Here is a 22,345-nt window from a genome sequence, read left to right as displayed (position 1 = left end):
CTCACTTTGACAAACAGTAGTTTAATGTGTTTTTTATAGGCTACTTATGGCCTGCAGTAAAGAAATGTAGTTCTATTAATCCATTAGAGATCTGCAAAAAGAGGCCACCCAAAATTATTTTTGTTGATAAAGGGTCATAATTTCTTGTATTTAGTAAGATGGTCAGATGAGGATCAAAACCAAACAAAATGGAAAAAAGGAAAGCTCAAAGAAAATATTATACAATAAAAATAGAATACGTGAGATTTGAGTATGTTGTATGTTTGCAATCTATAGGTATAACAAAATTAGAAAGGATACAATGCCAAAGCCATGGAAATTAAAGGTACGAATTGACCTAAAAGTCTGTTGAGAAAGAGTTTTAGAGCAACACTGGTATGAAAGAGGTTCTAGATTGTGTGCAGTATGATTTATAGCCAGAAAACTGACTGTCATTGCCATAAAAATGATGCTAAAAACCTTTACAAGTGTATTTCTCATCCACAGCTATGAGCTTTGTTTATGGCATTTTGCCCACCTGTGGTAGAGAAAAGCATGTCATCCGGAGTGTGAAAGGGGAAGGGACTGTTTATATTCAGCTTGTTGCACTGAGTGAGAGCTCAGGGAAAGTTTTCCTCCCTTTGTTATCTCTGGCTCTGCTCCACTGATGATAGTGGGGATGCCACAGTGGAAACAGGGGTTTGCGTGACTCATACCAAAAACTACACAGACTCACACACCTTGGAAAGAATTTGCTTCCTTTCACCTTATTTTACCTCACCCCTCTGAGTTATACCCTCGGTAACGCAGCTTGCTGGATAAATAATATCTCAAGCAGCTCAGCTGGAGATTTATGTACAAACTGCCTGCAGGAATCGGCGGCGACGGTGGTATCTTAGGAATCTCCAAACAGGCCTTGGATGTTTTCTAGACTAAACGTACAAGCTGTGCTTTCGTAACGCAACGACTCTGCCTGCGTCACATCTCTTCTGATTAAAGATCTTGGCGCATACGAGGAAAAAAAATAAATAAAACACTGCGCCGGGCCATCTGTACTCACGCTGTCATTATGTGTGATAAAGCTCTCCCTCACACAAACCTATCCCTATTATTTTGTGTGTTTTGGCCCACACACTGCATGCTGATGAGGCATATTGTGAGTCCAGGGAAGGAAGAGGGAAAAAACAGGGGGGATTAGTTGGTGTGTGTGTGTGTGAGGTCAGACTGCCCTGCGCTGCTGTAAACATGTTGATCACAAAGACCTCATATAAACCCTGATGATGAAGTCCTTCCTCTGAAGAAAGTAAAGATGCAGCCTGTTCCCCTGGTAACCGTTGGGAAGGACAAGGTTCTTAATCTTTGGTACATCACTGAGACATTCTGAATGGATTTGGACTCAGATGCACCTGGAGTCTGACCAAATTGAGTAATGGGGACTTTTGAGATTTTATTCTTCCAATAAAAAGTGGGAGCATCTATTGTCTCAGAATGGAAAGTTTGGGGGCTTTTGGGGCTGCTGAAGCGTGGAAATCAAGACTGGAAATGATCGAGCCACTGTCAGTTGTCAATAAGACGCCCACGTCCTCATTATCGTTACAGGTTTATCAGGAATTATTGTTGTTGCACTTTCTAGTCAAGCTAAGTCTTGAGTCATCCACTTTTTCGGTTTGTCTTCCCAGAGAGTGAAGTTCTTGTTTTTGAGTCTGAAAAGAGAACCGAACTGATGTTTCCATTGAGTTTATGTGAAAATGAAGAACAAGCAACTGGAAAGAAGAGTCATTGCTCATCGTCGCTCACGTTTACCAGAATATAGAGAGAGGCTGATGAAGCAACCAGGAGTCATTGTCGGCGATTTGCCTTGTTTTTCTCAGGCTTTGAATGAGTCACTCATGATGTGTGTCTCAGAGGAGTGTTTCAGGAACCATGTGGGCAAGTTTTAGCTGTTTTTTTTACACATCTATAAAGGTAAATATTTGTCAGAAAGCAAGTGAAAGCAGACGGCTAAAAACAAAGCGAGATCATCTTTTTAAACAGGAAACCACGGTCTTTGGTACCCCTTCAGGGAGGCCTACTTCCTGTGATGTGGACGACAGTTTCCTCTCCCCCTGAGCTCAGTTCCCCTTTTCTGTAACGTCACACATGCGAGCGGCTGATCTTTATTCATGAGTGTCTATGTGAGGAGCAGCCCACTAACCCAGTTATGTGCCATCAGTCTCAACCCAGATCCTTTCATTAAAGATCCTCATCTATTCTTTTTGTTTCCCTGCATGCGCCCCTTTTTCCTACTTTTAAATGTGACTGTTTTTCTTTTAAATGGATGTTAATGAACAGGTTGCGTGTGAATGTCTTTTTGTTTCTCCCAAACAAGTGAAAGCAGCTGTTAGAAGGTACAAAAAGCACTTGGCGTCAATAAGTCTACCCCTAACAACCAGGATGAGACATCTTCGTTGGCGCTATCTGCAACAGATACCAACAGATCCTGAATGTGAAGGTTTTGATCTCGCAAATGACCTACCAGCAACTTGTGACTAAAACGTTAAACTTTGGTTTAATCACAGATCATAAGCTGGTAAATTGATGTGAAGCCAACAATTTCTCTAGTTCTTGTAGTTGTTTATAAGCAGCATATTTATTAGTCAAAGTGTCCATGCGCGTTCTCTTATGTAGGTCAATAAAAATGATTAGTATCTGGATGATTCCAAGTTCTTTCTTTGTTACGAAATAGACATTTTGAGTCAACAATCTTCATGTACATATCCTCAGATGTCCATGTTGGTTGCTAGATTGGGCTTTGTTAGGACAACATTGTAGAAGATGTGTAATATCAAGGCTCCCTCATACTTTGATGCACTGTGCGTATCCTGTGAGCCGCACGGACTCTGCTTACACTGTCCATGGACGGTTGTGATTTTATAGATGAGCGTACTGGTTGCCTACATTTCCTGCGACAAATAGCTTAATTTCCCACAATCTGAATGGTTTCCAGCAGCCACTGCCCATTTGTCACTGTAGCACAGAGGATGACAGTCATGCTATACGTCCTTATGACCGGTTGCAACTCAAATTTACCCTGTTAAGTGAATGTTCCTGGGATGTCTGGTTTCAAACATATTCCCCCAGATGGATGAAACTGTACGAAGCATAAAATGCATTTTAGCTCCTTTTGGTTACAAATGGATGGATTTAATTATAAAAAGAGAGGAGTGTTCAACTTGCTGTGTCCTCATTTGACCTGAGGATCCTCATTGGCTCTGCGTTTCCTAAGCGTGCGTGTTTAAGGAGGCAGACGAAATGAAGTTAGCCCCCATCACCGGCTAGGATCGGCATGTGCTGACGTTTGTTCACGCACGAACAAAGAAAAAAAACAAAAAAACATGCAGGGGAGGACGGATGTGAGGGAGAGAGAAATATTTGGTGTTTCCTCCAGAACACGATCTTTATCTGGGACTGATTATGTAATGGCCAAATGGAGAAGAGAGCGTGAGGGAAGGCGGAACAAGATGAGGAGAGAGACACAAAAAAAGACCCAAGCTTGGTCTTTCCGCTCCCCAGAACTCCTCTCCTGCCTGTTCTCCGAACCTAATCGGCTTGTTTCTTATCAAACTGGCTCTCCAGTAACTGTTATAGAATATCTTTACATTCAGCGGCGTCATGCTCACTGCTGAACACTCTTGTTTTCTGTCTGCTAGTGTTTGCCTCGCCATCACGAAGCTCTGCAATGTCACACTGACGTTATTGTTGTATCACTGAGGAGGATAAAAACAGAATCGCAGCCAGTGCTCTCTGTCCCACAGATGGATATTTTTTGCTGCGAATGTCGTCACCGCCTGCTTGCTCCTCTCTGGTCTGGCGGAAGATCAGAACCAGGCAGCGGTTGGCACGGCAGGCTGAAAACTGACTCAGACTCCCTGTTCGTTTTTCAACCGTTTGTTCCTCTTTGCTCCAGGCGACGATGGTGCAAAGAGGAAAGGTGCTAACCTTTCCGTATAAACCGGGAATGTCACATTTCTGAATTTCTCTCTACCTCCTTGGTTACACCCACACAGCTGATGTTTTTTTTTGTTTTTTGGGGCAGAAGGGAGGGGAATAATTTGCAAGCACAGCAATGAGGGTGTTGACAGGAAGAGCTCTTTGATGAGTGCCGTCATTTGAGGGGGATTTCTGTTCAACAAGATGTACTGTGGGGGGATTTTCTCATATTAGGTCCATCATCTGGATGTGTTTTTATTGAGAAAGAGAGTGGAATTCTTTTGATTCTTCTCTTTCTATTTTGTTTAGATTTTAAAGAGTGCACAGTGAAATACCGCAACTAGTTGTGGTTGCGTGGTAGAAGTGAAAGTAATCACTCCCGTTCACACACTTAATCACTTTCCAACTTGTTTACTTTTAGCTTTTAGGATGGATTGAATCATAAAACTTGTTAACTTGCAATTTGGCGGTTTGATTTCTGTCGCAGCATGAAACCCCCCTCCTCGTAGCTCATCACATCCTGTTTGTATATCTAAACACTCTCGATTTGCCTCGTGTAGTGAGTGGAGCAGACATGACATCACTTAGTCCGAGAAAATTCCCACCGCTCTCGCATCAGCGGTGATGCAGAAAGACGCCCACGGTCACCTGACTGTAAGTGGCGTCCTGAAGGGAGGCGGAGTTTTGCGGCCGCCGCTTTCGGGGAAGCCCTTTTCCAACGTGCTGAGTCATCGGCGGGGTGGAAGGGGAAGGGGTTCCCCCCCAAAAATGAACAGAGTAATGATCGTGCACATTCTCACAGATTGTCCTGTAGGTGGTGTCACTGAGGTGATAAAACCTGAGCTGGAATCTAACACCATGGTTTGATGTCTACGTTCACGATCTTGTTTCACAAGACTGAGTTTCTCACACTCAGCTGCTGGTGTAGCTGTGAGCAAACAGATAGCCAGGGTAGCAACTGGAGTAGACTGTTTGGTCGCAACACACATAAACACACACCCTTTGTAAAAGAAGTAATTATAGCCTGGTCCCTGTGTCCCCGTTTGCCCTCAGTGGTTCAGTCTACTGTCTGCTTCCCTCGTTTTCTGAGTTTTATTAAATGTTTCCTCACATGTAATGGTCGACTTGGCCAGCTCAACTCTTCCTCTTTGTGACATCAGTCCCGTTTGTGATTGTTCGCCTGTTAAATTACTCAGTCAGTCTCACCATTGTGTCAGTGTGAGGAGAGAATCCCAATGGGTCACCCTCCCGGCCCTCGCCTCCTGACTACCATCAGGTTTTCCACAAAGTCCAGTTTATTGTTTCTGAAGTTAGAAATGGAGGAAACTTCACACTGGTTAACCAAACTGGTAATCTGTTTGCTAAAGTTGACATTAAAATATTTTATTTGGGTAGATTTTAATTGGTATTTCTCTTTAAATTTAAAAGATGTTGAAATAATTCAAATCAAGTTGCTAGTTTGCTAGTCTGGCTATCTGCTCTGTTAGCAGCTGCAGTCAGATGTTAAACCCACATGCCTCTTATTATGGCTTTACTGTTGTTGTTTTCCCATATTATGCCTGTGTTTTTACAACTGGAAATATATCCAAAAAGACAAATTTGTTGTTGAATGCTTTTAAAGCTTTTTATCGGTATGGCGGAAAATTTTATAGGTTTTCAAATCTTGTATCTTGTTGTGGGAGCCGGCCCATGTTCTAACTTTTGTGTTTATATTGATCAACAGTTCATAAGCAGGATAATTTAAAACCTGTATTTTAAATTATCCTGCTGTATTTTCTAGACCAAATACAGCTCTACATCTCCTATCACAACCTTGCTAGATCGTTCTTGGCCTTAGAATAATGATGAACAAGTTGTATATTTCACAGATTCATTTAGTTTGCCTTGTATAAAAAAAAAAACTGGTTCGTAATCGAGACATAAAACGTTATGAAAATGGAAAGAAACTTTGTAAGACCTTTTCTACATTGTACAGAGTCTGGTGACATGGGAGGAACAAAAACGTGGCCACGACTCACTAACTTGTGGTAACGACTTGTTTAATTTATGGCAATGACTTATTTCATGGGAACAACTTAATTATAACAAGTCATCTCCACAAATTAGACAAGTCGTTTCCACGAGTTAGTAAGTTGTGGGCATGAGGAACTGGATATTAAGGCATGGCCACAAGTTGAGTTTTTTTTTTTTGGTCCCATGTCATCAGATGGGCTCCATGATATTGGTAGTATTTGCTGGACAACCACGGCTAAGATGTGGTGTTCATCAGAAACAACTCGAGTTAAACTCAGCTTGCTAGCATGTTTGCCCTTAACATTTTCGTGTTTGCTGGGTTAACTAAAATTGGAGAGGATTTTTAAATCTATTTATCTAAAGCAGCATGCTAAACTTTTCTCTGACAACCACAGCTAAGATGTACTTTCATTGGCAGACACTGCAAAAGAGTCAAGAACCTGCTTGCTACCATGTTTGATTTTAGCATTAGCATTGTCACTAAGCTAATGCTGAATACTAACTTAGGCTTTTGGTTTTTGCTCTGACACAGCCTAACAAGTCTTGTTTTATTTAATAAATGTTTACTAAGCTAATCCATATTGCTCCCCATAAAAATATATTAGCCTCACTGTTCTTACCATGCTTGGTAGGACAAACAAGATTAGCATCCGACATCTTTAAAAAACCTTATAGTTTGTCAAACCTGGCTATTTACTCACTATTGAAAAATTAATTATTAAACAAATATTCCTGATATATAATAAAAATAATTGTATTGGCTTATATTCAATGACCTCCAAGAATTATTTTTTATTATATTACAGCACTTTTTACCTCTGAGTACTGCCTCATGTTGTTTTTATGACAGCTTGACAACGAAGTGCTTTCTGTTTTCCAGGTCTGAAGAGATGATTGGCAGCTGAAGAGGAGATTTGACAGAACTGTGAATCAATAACTCGGTGCTAACTCTGAAAGGTGAGCCCAGCTGCAGTGCTTGCATCAGTGGGGTCTTGACAGTTTCTGCCGGCCTATCTTCGCTCCACAGTAGCATCTGGTGGAGCCTGATCCTTTGTGGTGGGGTGGGTGAGATAGAGACCGTGGGCTGTTTATGTGTCTGTGTGTGGAGCGAGTGGGCTTTAAATAGAGAGAGACGTCCAGAGTTGGTGAGAGAAGAGGAACTGGTGGGAGGAACCTTTACGCATGTCCAGAGCTAATTTGGGAAAGCTAGTGGAAGAGTGCTGCACTCTGCTGAGCAAGAGGAGTGACTCATAACCTTACCGTGTGTCTGGTACACTCCAACTAAAGCAATTTCATTGAGTGAGTAGTGTTTTTAACATCTTAATCAAAATTAATAGCTGATTTTAAATTTAGGGTTTTGTAAAGCCTTGACCTGCTGATTCTGCTTCCAGCTGACTATAATTTCTCTTTAAGCTCTTTAATATAGGGCGAGCAGAGACAGTCACTGTAAAACAGGTTTTATCTTTTATTATGTTAATATTGGACAAAAATAATTGTGGAGTTGACATCTTTAAATAAATAGTCTTTAGTGTTTATTATAGCAATCAGCGGTTTACATTGCTAATGCAACTGTCTCAGTTGTTAATTTCTTAGAAAACAGACTCATATCTTTAGTCTGTTTCCAAATTCGGCATGCTCTATGACAGAGGTTGAAGGATTTAGAAGTAGAAAACTGCAGCTTTTATGTAATGTATATCAACATTATTTTGCTCTCTCTCTGTCTTGCAGCCTCATTGAACTACAAACGTTTCTCTACATTTTATAGAAAGTGGTGTTTGTTAAAAATGGAGTCAGAACTAAGATCTTTAAAGCACCTTCGTGAAAATGAATAATTATTTTCCATTTAGTAGTAAATTTCATGCTACTAGATTCATCTTAAGGAGCCTGGTAATGTTTACGTGTGATGTGATCATTTACCGAAAAGATGTTTCAGACTCTGGTTGTCAGCTGATTTGTTCATCCACCTGTACTAGTTGATCAGTAAATATTTACAGCGATAAAAAATAAGTTGGATTATTGTCTGATTCAGATTAATAGTCATGCTTTTCAGGTTTTGTTGTCTTACTTTCGGATCTTCTCACCTTTTTACTTCTTGACAAGTGCATTTTAAGTCTACAGAGTTGTGTCTTTCTCCTTTGTGTTTCCACCTCCACTGTTTTCTTTTGTGTGGTCTCCGTGTGTGTGGGAAGGTGTATGGGTGTTTTCATGGCACTGTTCCCACTCTCCGCTCCATCTCTTCTCCTTAATCTATCCTTCCATCCTGTTCAGACCGTCTGTCGCTGCTGGCCCCCCTCTCCTCATCTCTATCACGCCTGCTGTAATGAGATTAAACTTTAGTGTATGCACTGGGCACACACACACACACACACACACACACACACACACACACACACACACACACAGACACACAGATCCAGTTAAGGAGAGCCCAGGCTTCTCTAAAGCAGCACAAGCCTGATGCCACAGTGCAGCTTGGCTTGTTTCCAATGCTGCACACTCTTGGCACGTGACCAAAGCCTCTCACTCTTAGTCTTTCCCCTCTATCAGGAGCTCCATGCTTAGGATTACAGTAACACCAGATCTGTCCTCATAGGTGAGCTCCCCACTGAGCCATCTGGGCCTCAGAAATAATCCCATTCTGTGCCATTTAACTCACTGCTGCCTCCTACTGGCTCAAGTATACAAATAAACCAGTGACAGTCAAAGAAATTAACTAAATTTAGCATTAGGGAGTAAGATGTAGCCATTGAATAGCATTCAGCATAAAATCTGCCCTAGTAGGTCACTCTCCTACCCTGTCCCCTCTCAGCTGACACAACACTGTCTCTCTGTAACTACTCCATATAATGGAGAGAGCCCAGTGGCATTTGTTGACTTTTCAATGAGCCTCTGTGTTACTCACTCTCACACAGGCTCTTCTGTTTCTCTCTCTGCAGCCAGTTGGCTTCGAGGCTCCTGGTGCTGAAGACAGGGGAGTCAGACGTTGCAGATTTTCTCAGTGTTGGAGTGAGGCCCTCTCTGTGCTGCAGTGGAGGGCTTCACAGATACAGCTAGTCTGGTGAGTAACTATCACAGCTTTTTAGATGCAACAAAACACGAGATTCTGGGTTGAAATAATTACAACTGTGGGATAGAAATGTGTGTTTGTATTAATGAGGTGGGTGTTGCTGATTTCCAGGCTGGATGCATCACTCAGTGGAGCAGTTAAGCGGGCGAGGCACACGGGACTCCTTCCCTCTGGACGGACTCAACCGGGGGCCATGGCATCCCGTGAGCGGCCGCGCCTGGCAGACAACTGCCAGGTTTGTAACCATGACAACCAGTACACAATCTTTCCTCTTTGTTTACTGTAAAGTGCCAAATCTAGCTTAGAGCTACAGCTCGGAACAAAGTCCTACCAATATCTCTTTGGTTTAGTTACAAGTCTGAGAACCAAGGAATAATTTTCATTTCTTTTCCTAAACAACAAACCAAATCCCCAGGTTACGAATTGCAATCTTGCTGTGGACGACTCCTTTCAGGAAAAAGTTTAAAAACCACTAAACCTATTAGCAAAGAACAAAAACGGCCTGCATTTGCTGAAGTCTACTTCTGTTCTAAACAACCTAAATGAACAGTAGTAGAAATTACAGATATTGTACTTCCTTTGACTTCATTTAAACATTTCAATGACACTGAGAACATCAAATACAGTAACAGCACACCACAGGCCCAAGACAAACCCGATCCATTTTGGCATCTGCTTACTGCCGGACTGGCTTGTGATTTCCACTACATACTCCTGCGTGAATACTCAATCTTGCGTGTTCAGTAGAGGGAATCCTCAAGTTGGAGCCTTTGCGTCAAGTAAGAATCTGATTGGAACGTGAATAGTCTGATCAGAACAAAACAACACAGTCATTGTGTGTTGGGCTTTACTGATAGAAAAACAGCACCATTTTTTAATGGTCAACAATTGGGGCCAATTCAGATGAAAACTGCCTGATTCTAGTTATCAACCAATGGACCTCTACTCAACTTTTACTAAATAGTCAGAGACAAAATCTATTAATTTTTCTGTACTTAAACACCAAAGAGGTTGTATATTTCTCAGATTTAGTGAAATATAGATTTTAGAAGTGCAAATCCGCAGATCGCTACTGTGATTATCACTATATTTTAGCAGTACAAGCGTCTTCAGAATCCAAGTCAGTCAATTTTAGTGACATAAAACTTCAAGTGTGAATTTGAAAGCAGATTTTGAGCCGTTCATTGCTTTTTCTGTTTTCAATTAGGTGTTCACCTGCAATGAACCAACCGCAGCTACTTCACCATCTACCTCCTGCAGCGCTAGGTGGATTAAACCATCACAGTAAATATTTAAGTAATGGGTAAGAGCTCCAAGAAACAAAACTCAAGTACTGGTCTCCTTGAATTAGCTTCTTAATGTTTTAAAAATGTCTTATCTATAGATGTTTCACCAATGTTCAACTTTTATTTGAATGTCCAGGCCGATGCGGGGAGAAGAAAAGCTTGATCTCCCACCAGCAATGTTCCCAGGAATGCATCGGGAGCAGCAGAGGCCTCCCCCTCAACATCTTCATCCTCCCCCTCCTCCTCCTCACAGAGTATGGGAACAGCAGTACGACTCCCACCATGCCCCTCATCCCCATCCGGTTCTGTCCCTGCCCAACGACCACACTATGCGTCTCTTTAATGGTTACCCCGGTGGCGGCGCACATCTGCTCAACCCACATCTTCCTCCTAACCGACCAAACCCACTGCTGAAGGTGAGGGGGGGAACCGAAGATGACACTTGCTATGCTTCAAGAAACAAATGAACCGTTCATGTTTTTTCAGTTGGTTTCATCATCTGCTTTGGTTTGGGGGGGTTTTCAGGATCCCCAGGGTCCACCACTGCTGGGAGAAGAGATGCGGGCTCAGGTGCACCAGGTAGGAGCCTCTCTAATTGGCTGTGACCTTGTTTCTTCATTATATATACAAAAGACAAGCCCAAGTCAGGCATTCACTGATTCGATGACAAGAGACAATCTAGTTAAACTATTGATGAGCTTCTCTGATATTTCTATTAACATTAATTTCTGCACACAACAGAGAGGCTACCCAGGGAAGATGCCGGGGGGTCAGCTGAAGAGACCAGGTCCTCCTCTGGGGGAGCATTCGGTCATCCAACACACTCCTCCAGTGTCCCATCACATACCTCCTCATCCAGTTGTCGAGGACACCCCCAGTCCCAGCAAGAGGAGAAAGAGTTTGGATCAGGTACACAACAGCGTATTCCTACTTATTCTATCACCTTGCCTGTCCTCGAGTGTCTGATTGTTCAGTTTGTTTCTTTAATGTTTCAATCTATGTGCAGGTGTCCCACTCAGGGTTGCAGCATTTTTCTGGCCAGTCTCCATCATCGTCTCAACAGCAGACTCCAACTCACCACCATGCCCTAAAACCTGCTTTCTGGAACCCCATCCATAAGGACAATGGCGTCCCCTGGAAGCCCCACACATCTGACAGAAAACATCCACAAGAGTATCAGGTACAAACAGATGCAGAATCTTTATATTTCATTTTCAGCTTTATTGTTTTGGTGTATGGTTAATTGTTTTCTTTCTTGTGCTCTGGTTTATCAGGAAAGTAATAAACAAGGGATGTGCAGCTACACCTCAAAGACCTCTCCCAACTCCTCCAGCCCTTCTAACCTCTCACCCCATCCTCCGAACTCATCTCCGGGAGGCTACCATCAGGGATGTGCTCCCCACCTGCAGAAAGATGTGCTACAACCTCAGGCAGTGAATCATCACTCCCCTCATTCCTCCTACCCAAATCCAAGCTCCAAACTGGATCTGGGCCCCTCCTGCCAGGCTGTGGAGCCCCGTGGTCTAAACAAACAGAGAAGCCTGCTCGGTGGGGGCCACACACCGCCTACTCCAACCAGGGGAGACAAAGATCATCGGGTAAGAGCTCAGTCGTCACCAGCAAACGCTTCTGCAACCAGCAACAAAAACAACAGCAGCAGCAGCAGTGTGCCTTACTGCCACTACCAGCCTCACCTGGGGCTACGACACCCTGGTGCTCCTCCACCCCCTCCTCCTGCCAGCAGCACCTCAGTACCTCAGCAGCAACAAAGTGGTCCCAGTGAGGCTTGGAGATACCAGAGCAGACCCAGCAGTCATTCCCTGGTGAGTAGAAGTCAGTCAAGCTTGTATGAGAGGCAGTAATAGATGTGCAATAATGGACTAGAAATGTCTAAACCTGCTTTATAAACCGAGCAAGTTGTTTGAACGTCATAACTGGTAATAGCTAGATTTCAGCTGTGTTCTAAAGCACAGTTCTCCAGTATACAGAGCCAGAACAAACTATTTTACTCTGTCATTGTTTTGGATAAAATAAATGACTCTTTAAAAAAAAGTCAGCCACCAAAACTGGCAGCATACATACAACACAATGAGGGATGTAGCTGATAAAATCAGACACCACACCAGTGATTTGAAGAATGTTGCATCTCCAATCTGCCTTAACATACAAATTTTTTAGCTTGGGAAACATGTTTAATAATGTGAATTGTGCCTTTAAAATTAGAAGTAACACCAACTGATGTAACTTTTTGTTTGTTTTTCAGGAGTCGAGGGTCTACGCGCCTCCAGGTCTGCTACCTCAACCCCAGCAGAGCCACAATCAGGTTGTAGACAGTCGACTTTCAGGTTCCCATCAGCATCAGCGCCACATCAGTCCCACTGTGCCCCCAACCAACTCCACCCGAACGCCTGTCATCACATCCAACCCCCCCATGTCTCTGTCCTCCTGCACTAACAGCCGCTACACCAGCAGCTCAGACAGAGTCACAGTGGCTAATGTCTCTTCAAGATCTATGTCACCCCCTGGTGGTTGCTCTGTGAACAACCGCACAAATCAAAACAGTTGGAGAGGAATGACAGATCCAAAGACCCAGAACTCCACCAGCCCCAAATCTCAGATGGATGCTCTGCTGCAGCCAGGTTGTCAGAGAGGCCGGGCTCAACAACAAGACCAGCCCAAACCTCAACACCAGGAATCTACAAGATCCCCGCCTACCAATGGGAAGATGTCATACTATGCTCAGGCTAACCCCCAACAACCTCCTCGTCAATTTTCCTCATCATCTTTGTTCTCCTTGGGGAACCAAAGAGTGGAGGACAGTGTAATCACAAGAAGAGATTCAAATCCTCTTCCCAATTCCCCTTCTACATACTGCCCAGCTTCTCTTCCTTCTGTCAACACTTTGTCTCGAGGATCCAGACCGAATCATCAGCCGCACTCCACATCGACACAGATGTTCTCCACTCCACAAGCTTCAACTTCTGTCCCTCAGTCGATGGGAGATGTCTTAGACAAGCTTGACGCCGAGCTGGAGGGGCATATGCAAGCCGAGGAGCGGCGGAGGAGAGACCGAGAAGAGCAGGAGAGGAAAAAGGAAGAGGAGAAACAAAAGAGAGAGTTGGAAATGAGACGAAAACTGGAGGAGGAAAGACAGAAGAAACAGCAGCAGGAGGAGGAAAGGAAAAGAAGAGAAATGGAAAAAATTCTTATGGAGAGAAAAAGAAGGGAATTGGCAAAGCTGGAGGAAGAGAGGAAAAAGCTGGAGTGGGAAAAGAGAGAGCAGGAAAGGAAGAGGAAAGAGTGGGAGAGACAAGAGGAGGAGCGAAAGAGGAGGGAAGCTGAGAGACTGGAAAGAAAGAAGAGAGAAATTGAAAGGGCTAAGGAGGAGAAGAGAAAATTTGAGGAGGAAAAAAGGATGGAGCAGAAGAAAGAGGAAAGCCTCTGCAGTGCTAAAGGAAAAGAGCAGACTGCCATTGAAAACCTGGAAAGACTTCTCTCTGGAAACACCCCCACAGTGCCCCCACCTCCTCCGCTCTCAGTTCCTACGCCTCCCTCAGCTGCACCACCCTCCATTTCCCAGGCGTCACCTCCGTACCCCTGGCTCAGTCGTGGCGGTGTACCTCCCGCTCCGACTGCCCAGGCCCCCAGCAACCCCACAGAGAGGCTACGGCCTCCTCCCCTCACACCTCAAACTGAGTACGCTAGGGAGAAGCAGCGGCTCAGGGAGATGGGGAGTAATGGCGGTGGTGGCGCAGCATTTAATCCCTCAACACTCAATACCTCAGGGATGAACCAGCCCGTACACCCCAGCAAACCCCCAGCAATGCAAGCAGCACCCAACCAATCCAAAGACTCCGGCAGGGAGAGAGACCTCCCTACCTTGGCAATTAGAGAGCCCCCCAAACTTTATCAGGCATTTTCTAGAGACAACCTCCCCTTGCCACCTCTGCCATCAAGCTCAGCCATTGCCAGGGGAATCAACAAGAAGTTGACTGAAAGCAGTTGGGAAAACAATGGTACCGAATCGGACAGTGCTCAGTTTGAGGAGGAGCCCTCTGAAATGTCCACAATGCTCCCTGATGGTCTGGCTAACATTATGGCAATGCTGGATGAATCGATCAAAAAAGAGGAGGAACTGTACAGCAGTGAGAAGAACGGGTGTGCAGCTCTCATACACAATTTTATCCCAGGTGCTGATCCCATGAAGAGCTACCTGTGTGCCCCAGACCTGATCCCAGCCACAAAGCATCAGCCTAATCAGGAAGATTTGGGATCAAATCCAAGCCCACCTGTGCTCAGCCGGCAAGGCTCTCTGGCATCTCCTTGTAGCCGAACTTCATCCCTTGAGGAAGAGGAGGTCTACCATAAGGCTACCCCAAGCGTTCCTCTGAGCACCAAGCCAACTGTGGACATGGAAATTGGAGTAGGGAATACAAACTACCGCCACAGTGACCTGGCTAAGCTCTATGGCCTCCCAGAGCAGATCAGAAGCGAAGCTGATGAAGAATCTGAGGAGGACTCCGAGGCGCCGTCTTGTTCTCCGCCTCCTCAAAGACCCCACCTCCATCAGACGGGGGTAAATAGTACGTTTAAGTCTTTGGCAACACTGTTGGAAAGCCAGAAGTATGCTTATCGAGGAGGGCCTTTTGGGAGACCACCTCCATCCGCTCTGGTTGGTGTCAAATACTCCTCCTCGCTGTCGCTTGGCCCTGATATCTGCCGCCAGCAGCAAGGCAGTTCTCCCACGAGTGATTCAACAAGCCCACCATTCAGTCCTGCTGTCCCATCTCAGAAATCCTTTCCTCATTCACTACTGGAGGATAAGAAGATAAAAACAGAGGACAGTGATGTGTGGACAGATGAGGGAGAGATGGAGGACAGGGTGAACTCCATGGAGGAGAGGAAAACCATAAAGCCCATTAAGGTCATCAAGACCGAACAAGAGCTGACCACAATCTCAGAGTCTTCTCTGAAGGAGCTGGGAAAGAGCTGTGAAGTTATGCTGTGTCGACATTCACTTGATAGATCCGACCGCCAAGTGAAGTCAGAGGACAGAGACAAACCTGAGAAAGTGAAGGAGCACAAAGACAAGAAAAGGAAACATGGTCACAGCCACAGCAGCAGGAAATACAAGGACAAGAAGGAAAGGAAGAAGCACAGAGAGAAGAGAGACGATGCTTCTTCTTCGTCGTCATCCTCCAGCTCCAGCCACAAACGCCACAGAGACGGCAAGAGCCACAAAGAGAAAAAACACCGCAGAGTTCTGGGTGATCTCAATCTCCACAGGCGAGAATCTGAGAAGGATCGAGCTCATTGTGAATCGGATAAAAAGAAACGGAAAGATGGCTTTGGCTCCTCTAGCGAGCGTGCAGCATGGACCTCGAGTTCAGGGGAAGTGTCTTCTGAACACAAAAATGGCACAGACGCCGGCTCGTTATTAGGTTCCACAGACTTGATGAAATTAAAGGCGCTTTCGGACGGTCCGCCCAAGGAGCTGAAGATTCGGCTCATCAAGGTGGAAAGCGGGGACAGGGAGACATTCATTGCCTCTGAGGTGGAGGAGAAGAGGATTCCTCTCGCAGAAATCAGCATCAAGAACACTGCAAGTGAGATTATCCGCTCCTGCAAGTAAGTTCACATGGAAGCTTTAATAGTATTTTTAACTATCAAATCCTAAAGTACATCCACATTTATTTTGTTCCTGTCTCCTTGTGATTTCAGGTCGGCTCGTATCAAAGGGAAATTCAAAGAGTCGTATCTGCTTCAAGCCTTCTCTGTTAAACCCATCATAAGCATGGATGAACCCATTCCTAGGGAGAAACTCAACCCCCCTACACCCAGCATCTATGTATGTCAACTTCTTAACACACTTTGTGTTTCTGATCTGTAGCATAGTGTGTTAAGTTAGAAAGCCACAGCAATGTGCTGCCATCTTGTGGTGACTAAGAATCACTTTTTCTTGTTTGCAGTTGGAGAGCAAGAGGGATGCCTTCTCTCCGGTCCTGCTGCAGTTCTGCACAGACCCAAAGAATCCTGTTACGGTCATTAGGGGACTAGCTGGATCTCTTCGACTCAGTACGTTACCCAACCTGTCACCCAAAATTAAGGAAATTAGGCTCGATTTGTCGATGCACCCTATCAAAAGCATGTAAAATATTGCTCTAGCCTAGAAAGTGGCAACATTACACTGAAAAAAACCCATCAGTTTGTATTTATAAGAGAATGTAGATTCTGACTCTCAATCACCTTCCTCAAGATTAGAAGTCGGCAACTTCCAAAACAGGATCTTTGATGTACCACATTTAGACTTCCTGTTATCTCCTGCAGTCTTTCTCTGTCTCTCTCTGTTTCTCTCTCTCTCACATCCAAAATAAAAAAAGTGTATTTAGATGGCTATGACAGACTTCGCTTTAAACATCCCCACTAACACCAAAAGTATCTAGCTTTGAGTTTTTTTCTTTCAGTAGGAACATCTTCAGTGAAGAGTGTTTTACTTAGCCCAATGTCGTAGCAATTTACACTGAAATATTGACTTGTGTCAAGTCATCGCTAATATCCATGGGAACAGACTTTCTTATAATCTTTCATTGTTCTATATGTCTAACATTCTTTCTCAATGTTTTGCAGACTTGGGACTCTTTTCCACAAAGTCTCTGGTGGAAGCAAGCGCAGACCAAGCGGTTGAGGTGAGGACTCAGGTGCAGCAGCCTGCAGATGAGAACTGGAACGCCAGCGGCACGGGTCAGACTTGGCCATGCGAAAGCAGCCGCTCCTACACCACCATCGCCAAGTATGCCCAGTACCAGGCCTCCAGCTTCCAAGAGAGCCTCCAGGAAGAGAAAGGCAGCGACGAGGAGGATGAAGATGACGAGAAGAAGCCACTCATTGGTGCTGATGCTAATAAAGATGGCTCCAAAGAGAGCAACAAGTATGTATGGCACTAAATGCGATAGAGATTTAAAAGATTGGAATCATGTTCTAACAGCCATGTTTTTCTTAGTGGAGAGCAGAAGCCTGTTGGAAAGATCATCAAATTTGGCACAAATATCGACCTGTCTGATCCCAAAAGGTAAGCAGAAGCTCAATTTTTATTTATTTTTTTAGGGATGTTGATGGCTAAAGAAAGCACGTGGTGCAACTCGTTACTGGGCGTTTATTTAAACATCAAAGATGAATATATAAGTTTGACTCATTCGAAGCCCAAAGTCGATAACATTTATGTCCAGTCCTGACTGCAACTGTTTGAAACATTTGGTATGTAAATAATGTTTGCTGAAAGCAGGCTTCATATGTGTTACCTCTGCTCAGGTGGAAGGCCCAGCTTCAGGAGCTGCAGAAGCTTCCAGCATTTATGCGCGTCGCCTCCAGTGGGAACATGCTGAGCCACGTTGGACACACCATCCTCGGCATGAACACCGTCCAGCTCTACATGAAGGTTCCTGGCAGCCGGACGCCTGGTAAATGACACTCGGACATGGCAAAAAAATGTTACAACACAGAAAAACTTCTTTTTTTTTTCCCAGGTCAATAAACCAATACTGCTGCTGATATTATGTGGTTTTGTTCAACAGGTCACCAGGAAAATAATAACTTCTGCTCAGTGAACATCAACATCGGCCCTGGGGACTGCGAGTGGTTCTCTGTGCATGAAGACTACTGGGAGGCCATCAATGACTTCTGTGAAAAGTGAGCAGAGGAAGATAACATGATGATTTTGTAATCCAATATTTAAATAATTCAGTCAATTACATTTCTTTTCATTTCTCTCTTCAGGCATGGAGTGGACTACTTAACAGGGTCCTGGTGGCCGGTGTTGGAGGACCTCTACAACGCCAACATTCCCGTTTATCGCTTCATCCAGCGGCCCGGAGACTTGGTGTGGATCAATGCCGGTACTGTTCACTGGGTGCAGGCCGTGGGTTGGTGCAACAACATTGCTTGGAACGTCGGACCTCTCAACGGTAAGGGGGCGCCCTCTGGTGGCTTAATGTAGATTGAATCTGCAAGGATCTTTGTCTCATTGTTCAAAAATTATGCCGACAGGCTACCAGTACCAACTGGCCTTGGAGAGGTTTGAGTGGAACGAAGTGAAGAAAGTCAAATCCATCGTTCCTATGATTCATGTTTCCTGGAATGTGGCCCGCACTGTCAAGATCACCGATCCAGACACCTACAAAATGATCAAGTAAGAACAGATTAAAATTAACAAACTGAGAAGTTATTCCACATCTACAAATGAAACATAAACCATCCAAAGCCACTTTAAAGAAACATTTTCCAACTTCTTTCCAGACACTGCCTGCTGCAGTCCATGAAACACATCCAGATCCTACGGGACCAACTGGTATCTGAGGGAAAGAAGATTTCCTATCAGAGTCGGGTCAAAGATGAGCCTGCCTACTACTGCAACGAGTGTGATGTGAGTATTTATCGGTCAACGCCTATGAAACGTCTTGCATTTCAAGACTTAGTTGCATTAATTCAATGAAGTTAACTATATTCACTTTCATGGAAATGTAAAAAATTAACCCAAAGTACCCAATACTCTACAGACTTAAAATTTCTCAAACGGAGGTTTTCTTATCTACAATTGGGTCCTAATGAGCAAAGGAAAAATAGATATATTTTCTTGTCTTCAGGTTAGAAACTCCTTGCTTTTTTTAAGCATAAATTTCCACAAATATCAACATCCCACAGAAGAAAAGTATCCCTACTCATTCAAAAGTTTTTTTCTCCATTTAAAACCTGAAAGTAGAAATTATTACTATAATGGGATAGATGGTGCCGTGATCCAGACCTACGTTTTGTTTGTACTGTATTCAAATTAGTCTAGACTTAATTTAAAATTTCTTTAACAGCGAAAACACATTTTAAATAATCATTTTTTTTAAAAATCAGACTGCAGGAAAATGCGGCTTTGTGACTAATAATTATCTGCCTACTGGAGTTTATTTTAGTTTGATCAAGAGCTCCTCATTTTATAGGAGTTATCTGGCCAAAATAGGGGGCAGTTTAAACATTTATTGGTGTTTATGTCCATAATTCATCAAAAATTTACTAAAATAACCTAATCTAAAAACAGAATTCAGTATCAAAAAGGCGACCACACGATGTTGCTAAGTCGTACCAATATCACATTAAACGAATATTTTTTGGGGCTTTACAAACATAATCGAGGCAGGAGGCCACTGCAACGATGCTAACGTGCGAAACAAACTCCTTCTGCCACAGGTGGAGGTGTTCAACTTGCTGTTTGTGACGTGTGAGAACAGCAGCAGGAAGACGTATGTGGTTCACTGTGAGGACTGCGCCCGACAGCGCAGCCCCAACCTGAACAACGTCGTGGTGCTGGAGCAGTACCGCATAGAGGAGCTCATGAACGCATACGATTCCTTCGTCTTGGTGAGCAAACCTTTCCAGCTCCGATTCGTTCCGAACGGAGAATCCTCCGTCTCAGAGTAACCGTCTAACTGTGGCTGTTTTTGTGTTTCTCACCAGGCGTCCTCCTCTCGGTGACAGAGCTCCTCCTCTGGGTGTCCACAGCCATAACCAAAACTCCTGCAGCGCCAGGACAAGAAAAAAAAAAAAAAAAAAAAGACAGTTTTCACTTTGGTTTCTAAGCCCACCATTTCATTATTATTATTATTTTTTTGCTACTGCAACGATTTGCTGATCATCCAGCTGAATACGTTTACTTGTTACTGTTTACAGAATCAAAAGTGGGGGAAAAAAAAAAAGAAAGAAAAGAAACAAGCTGCCATCAAAATCCCAGTTTACTCTCAGATGGTGCTTTAAGCAGAAACCCTGGCAGCAGGGCAGCTGGTGCTGGCATTGAACAAACTGTGGAGGAGAAACTGTTTCAATGGCGCTTTTTTTTTTGTTGTTGTCTTGAATACTGAAATTTGTACATGCCGTTTGAAAATTTCGTGGGGTGCTGTCTTTTTCTAAATAATTTATTGTTTCAGTTTGTTTTTCTAAACTAGATTAGCCTAGATATATACCACATTGGCCTTGTATTTAGAAAAGAAAGAAAATGAAATTACTAATAATAGAGATATGAACATTTTTCTAAAGCATTAAGTATTTTAAAAATTACAATTTTTTGGAATGCTTCAAAAAATACGGGTTCTAGCAACAGTTTTTTTAAGGGGAGGGGTTGAGTTGGTGGGGTTTTTTTTCAGATGCTTGTATTTGTTGTAAATCTTGTTCCTATGAATTATACTTTATTTCTTCTGGAGATTAATACTCAGCTGTCACACATCATCAGGTCTTTTGTTCTGTTTTTTTCTAGCTCTGTATGAACTTTGTCCAGAAAAAAAAAAAGGTTTGTGCTGTACCTCTCTTTTCAGTATGCAGTTATTTTTCTTTTAGCAATTGTACATTTAATTTAAAAAAATGTTTTCTCTATTTATTGGATATTAATGTTCTCCCTTTTTAATGAATTGTACATTGTTTTTCCTCTTTTTTTTTTTTTTTTTTGACACGGTGACTGCTTTGTATGAACTGAAACATGGAGGCATCTCTGTGGCGGTGGAGGCCGATGTTTTCCTGGTGCTTGCCTCTCGACCTCTGCCTTTTCGCTCCTGATATATATTGAATTAAATCTTTATCTTGAATATAACACCACCTTTCCTGTAGATGATAGCCACACTGCTCACGTAGAGATGACTAATGGAATGCTGTGTTTGTATCCTCATTAAGGAAAAAAAAAAATTTTTTCCAAAGTGTTTTGAGAAATGGTAATTTTTATTTTTTTTTTTACTACATAGGGGGCTTTTAGACAAGATTTTTATGATATTTGTTGAATATAATGGGATAGATGGTGCTAAATGTTCTCTTTTGAACAATTTTTTTTTTGTCCTCTAAAATTGAGAAATCTATTTTTCCTGTTGCAATATTACCTTTTCCTTCTCTTTGTGGTCATTTATTTATAACTGCACTGTTTTAGCGAATTCACACAGACCTACTTGCAGACACACACACCAAACTGAGCCAGACATGTCTTAAACACTTGTGAATTTGTGTGACATTACTATGACTATTAATTAAATAAACACTTGATAAATCCAGGCAAATGGTCTCTTTCCCTGTTTTTATCAGTGAAAAAGTTCACCATATTCAATTGTTTAGCTTGATGCTGAGATCATTTGATTTAGTGTTAATATTTGCAGAAGTGAGCAAGTAGACATCTGCTTAGAACCAGTGGAAAAACTGTCTCATCTGGGTCACTTTCTATTACTTTTTAACTTTCTCAGCAGCTACCGGGTCGAACACCTTGCAAGAACTAATTTTCTTTTTGGGCCTTATCAAGATCATAAATGTTTCCAAGGGCAACTTCAGCCAGAAAGTCTTAATAAAAGACATTAGCAAACTGTTAAAATATTAATAATTACATCTCCCAGAATGCTGTGTGGTTCTGGATCAGAGTCCAGTGAAATTATTGAAAATTTTATCAGACATATTATCTACTGATTTTCTAGTCTGAAAATGTATTGTAAATACATTGTTGTTGATTAATTGTACAGCCCTAAAGGTTTATGTTGCAAAAAATATATATTTCTGTACATCGTTATAGTTTAAATCCTACAAATTAATTCAACAATTTACCACTGCAACTCCATATATCTGCATACTATGCTTTATATGAGACTTGTCAAAGAGAGTTTTAAAATCATCTGTTTGGATTGTTTCATTAGCCTGGGAATGCTGTTAGTTACAATGAAAATATGTATTTAAAAAAATGCTTCCATGTGTAAACTGAGGAAGGAGCTTATACAAGCTTCCTCGATAGCAGCGCAGGAAAAAGTGGAGAGCGGTAACAAAACCGTCAGAGCTCAGTTTCCTCCCTGATAATCCACAGGCGGGATTACATTTCTTGGGCTCACAGAAAGAAAACAGACGACTAAAGTTTGCTTTTTAAAACAGAAATGTACCAGGATGTAATTCGCTCCAAGGGCAACAATGACCTCATGATTCCTGTTCGCTCCATCAGACGTATGTCGACGATGCGATGGTTGAGAAATTTGACATC

At 42.9% G+C, this 22,345-nt stretch overlaps 1 protein-coding gene across 6 annotated transcripts in view; it reads left to right on the top strand.

The window, feature by feature from the left end:
• Positions 1–21,384, top strand: part of kdm6ba (lysine (K)-specific demethylase 6B, a) — a 110,498-nt gene extending 89,114 nt beyond the window's left edge. For 3 of the 6 annotated variants that reach the window (XM_032582789.1, XM_032582793.1, XM_032582792.1), the window contains 21 exons: positions 6,842–6,918; positions 8,898–9,019; positions 9,140–9,263; positions 10,236–10,331; positions 10,451–10,730; positions 10,840–10,893; positions 11,056–11,223; positions 11,321–11,494; positions 11,589–12,137; positions 12,578–15,942; positions 16,036–16,162; positions 16,284–16,389; positions 16,942–17,242; positions 17,315–17,383; positions 17,623–17,771; positions 17,886–18,000; positions 18,088–18,275; positions 18,358–18,499; positions 18,607–18,733; positions 19,546–19,716; positions 19,813–21,384. In XM_032582789.1, the coding sequence (XP_032438680.1) occupies positions 9,145–9,263; positions 10,236–10,331; positions 10,451–10,730; positions 10,840–10,893; positions 11,056–11,223; positions 11,321–11,494; positions 11,589–12,137; positions 12,578–15,942; positions 16,036–16,162; positions 16,284–16,389; positions 16,942–17,242; positions 17,315–17,383; positions 17,623–17,771; positions 17,886–18,000; positions 18,088–18,275; positions 18,358–18,499; positions 18,607–18,733; positions 19,546–19,716; positions 19,813–19,830 (6,318 nt within the window). In that variant the 5' untranslated portion in view covers positions 6,842–6,918; positions 8,898–9,019; positions 9,140–9,144 and the 3' untranslated portion in view covers positions 19,831–21,384. Of the gene's footprint in view, positions 1–6,841; positions 6,919–7,035; positions 7,261–8,897; positions 9,020–9,139; positions 9,264–10,235; positions 10,332–10,450; positions 10,731–10,839; positions 10,894–11,055; positions 11,224–11,320; positions 11,495–11,588; positions 12,138–12,577; positions 15,943–16,035; positions 16,163–16,283; positions 16,390–16,941; positions 17,243–17,314; positions 17,384–17,622; positions 17,772–17,885; positions 18,001–18,087; positions 18,276–18,357; positions 18,500–18,606; positions 18,734–19,545; positions 19,717–19,812 lie in introns of all 6 variants that reach the window. The other 3 variants (XM_032582790.1, XM_032582794.1, XM_032582791.1) reach the window with 2 other exon arrangements.
• The last annotated feature ends 961 nt before the right edge of the window (positions 21,385–22,345 follow it).

The sequence above is a fragment of the Xiphophorus hellerii genome, chromosome 14 (assembly GCF_003331165.1).
Source record: "Xiphophorus hellerii strain 12219 chromosome 14, Xiphophorus_hellerii-4.1, whole genome shotgun sequence".
NCBI lineage: Eukaryota > Metazoa > Chordata > Actinopteri > Cyprinodontiformes > Poeciliidae > Xiphophorus > Xiphophorus hellerii.
The sequence above is the reverse complement of the archived record's forward strand: the minus strand, read 5'-3'. Positions and strand labels throughout refer to the sequence as shown.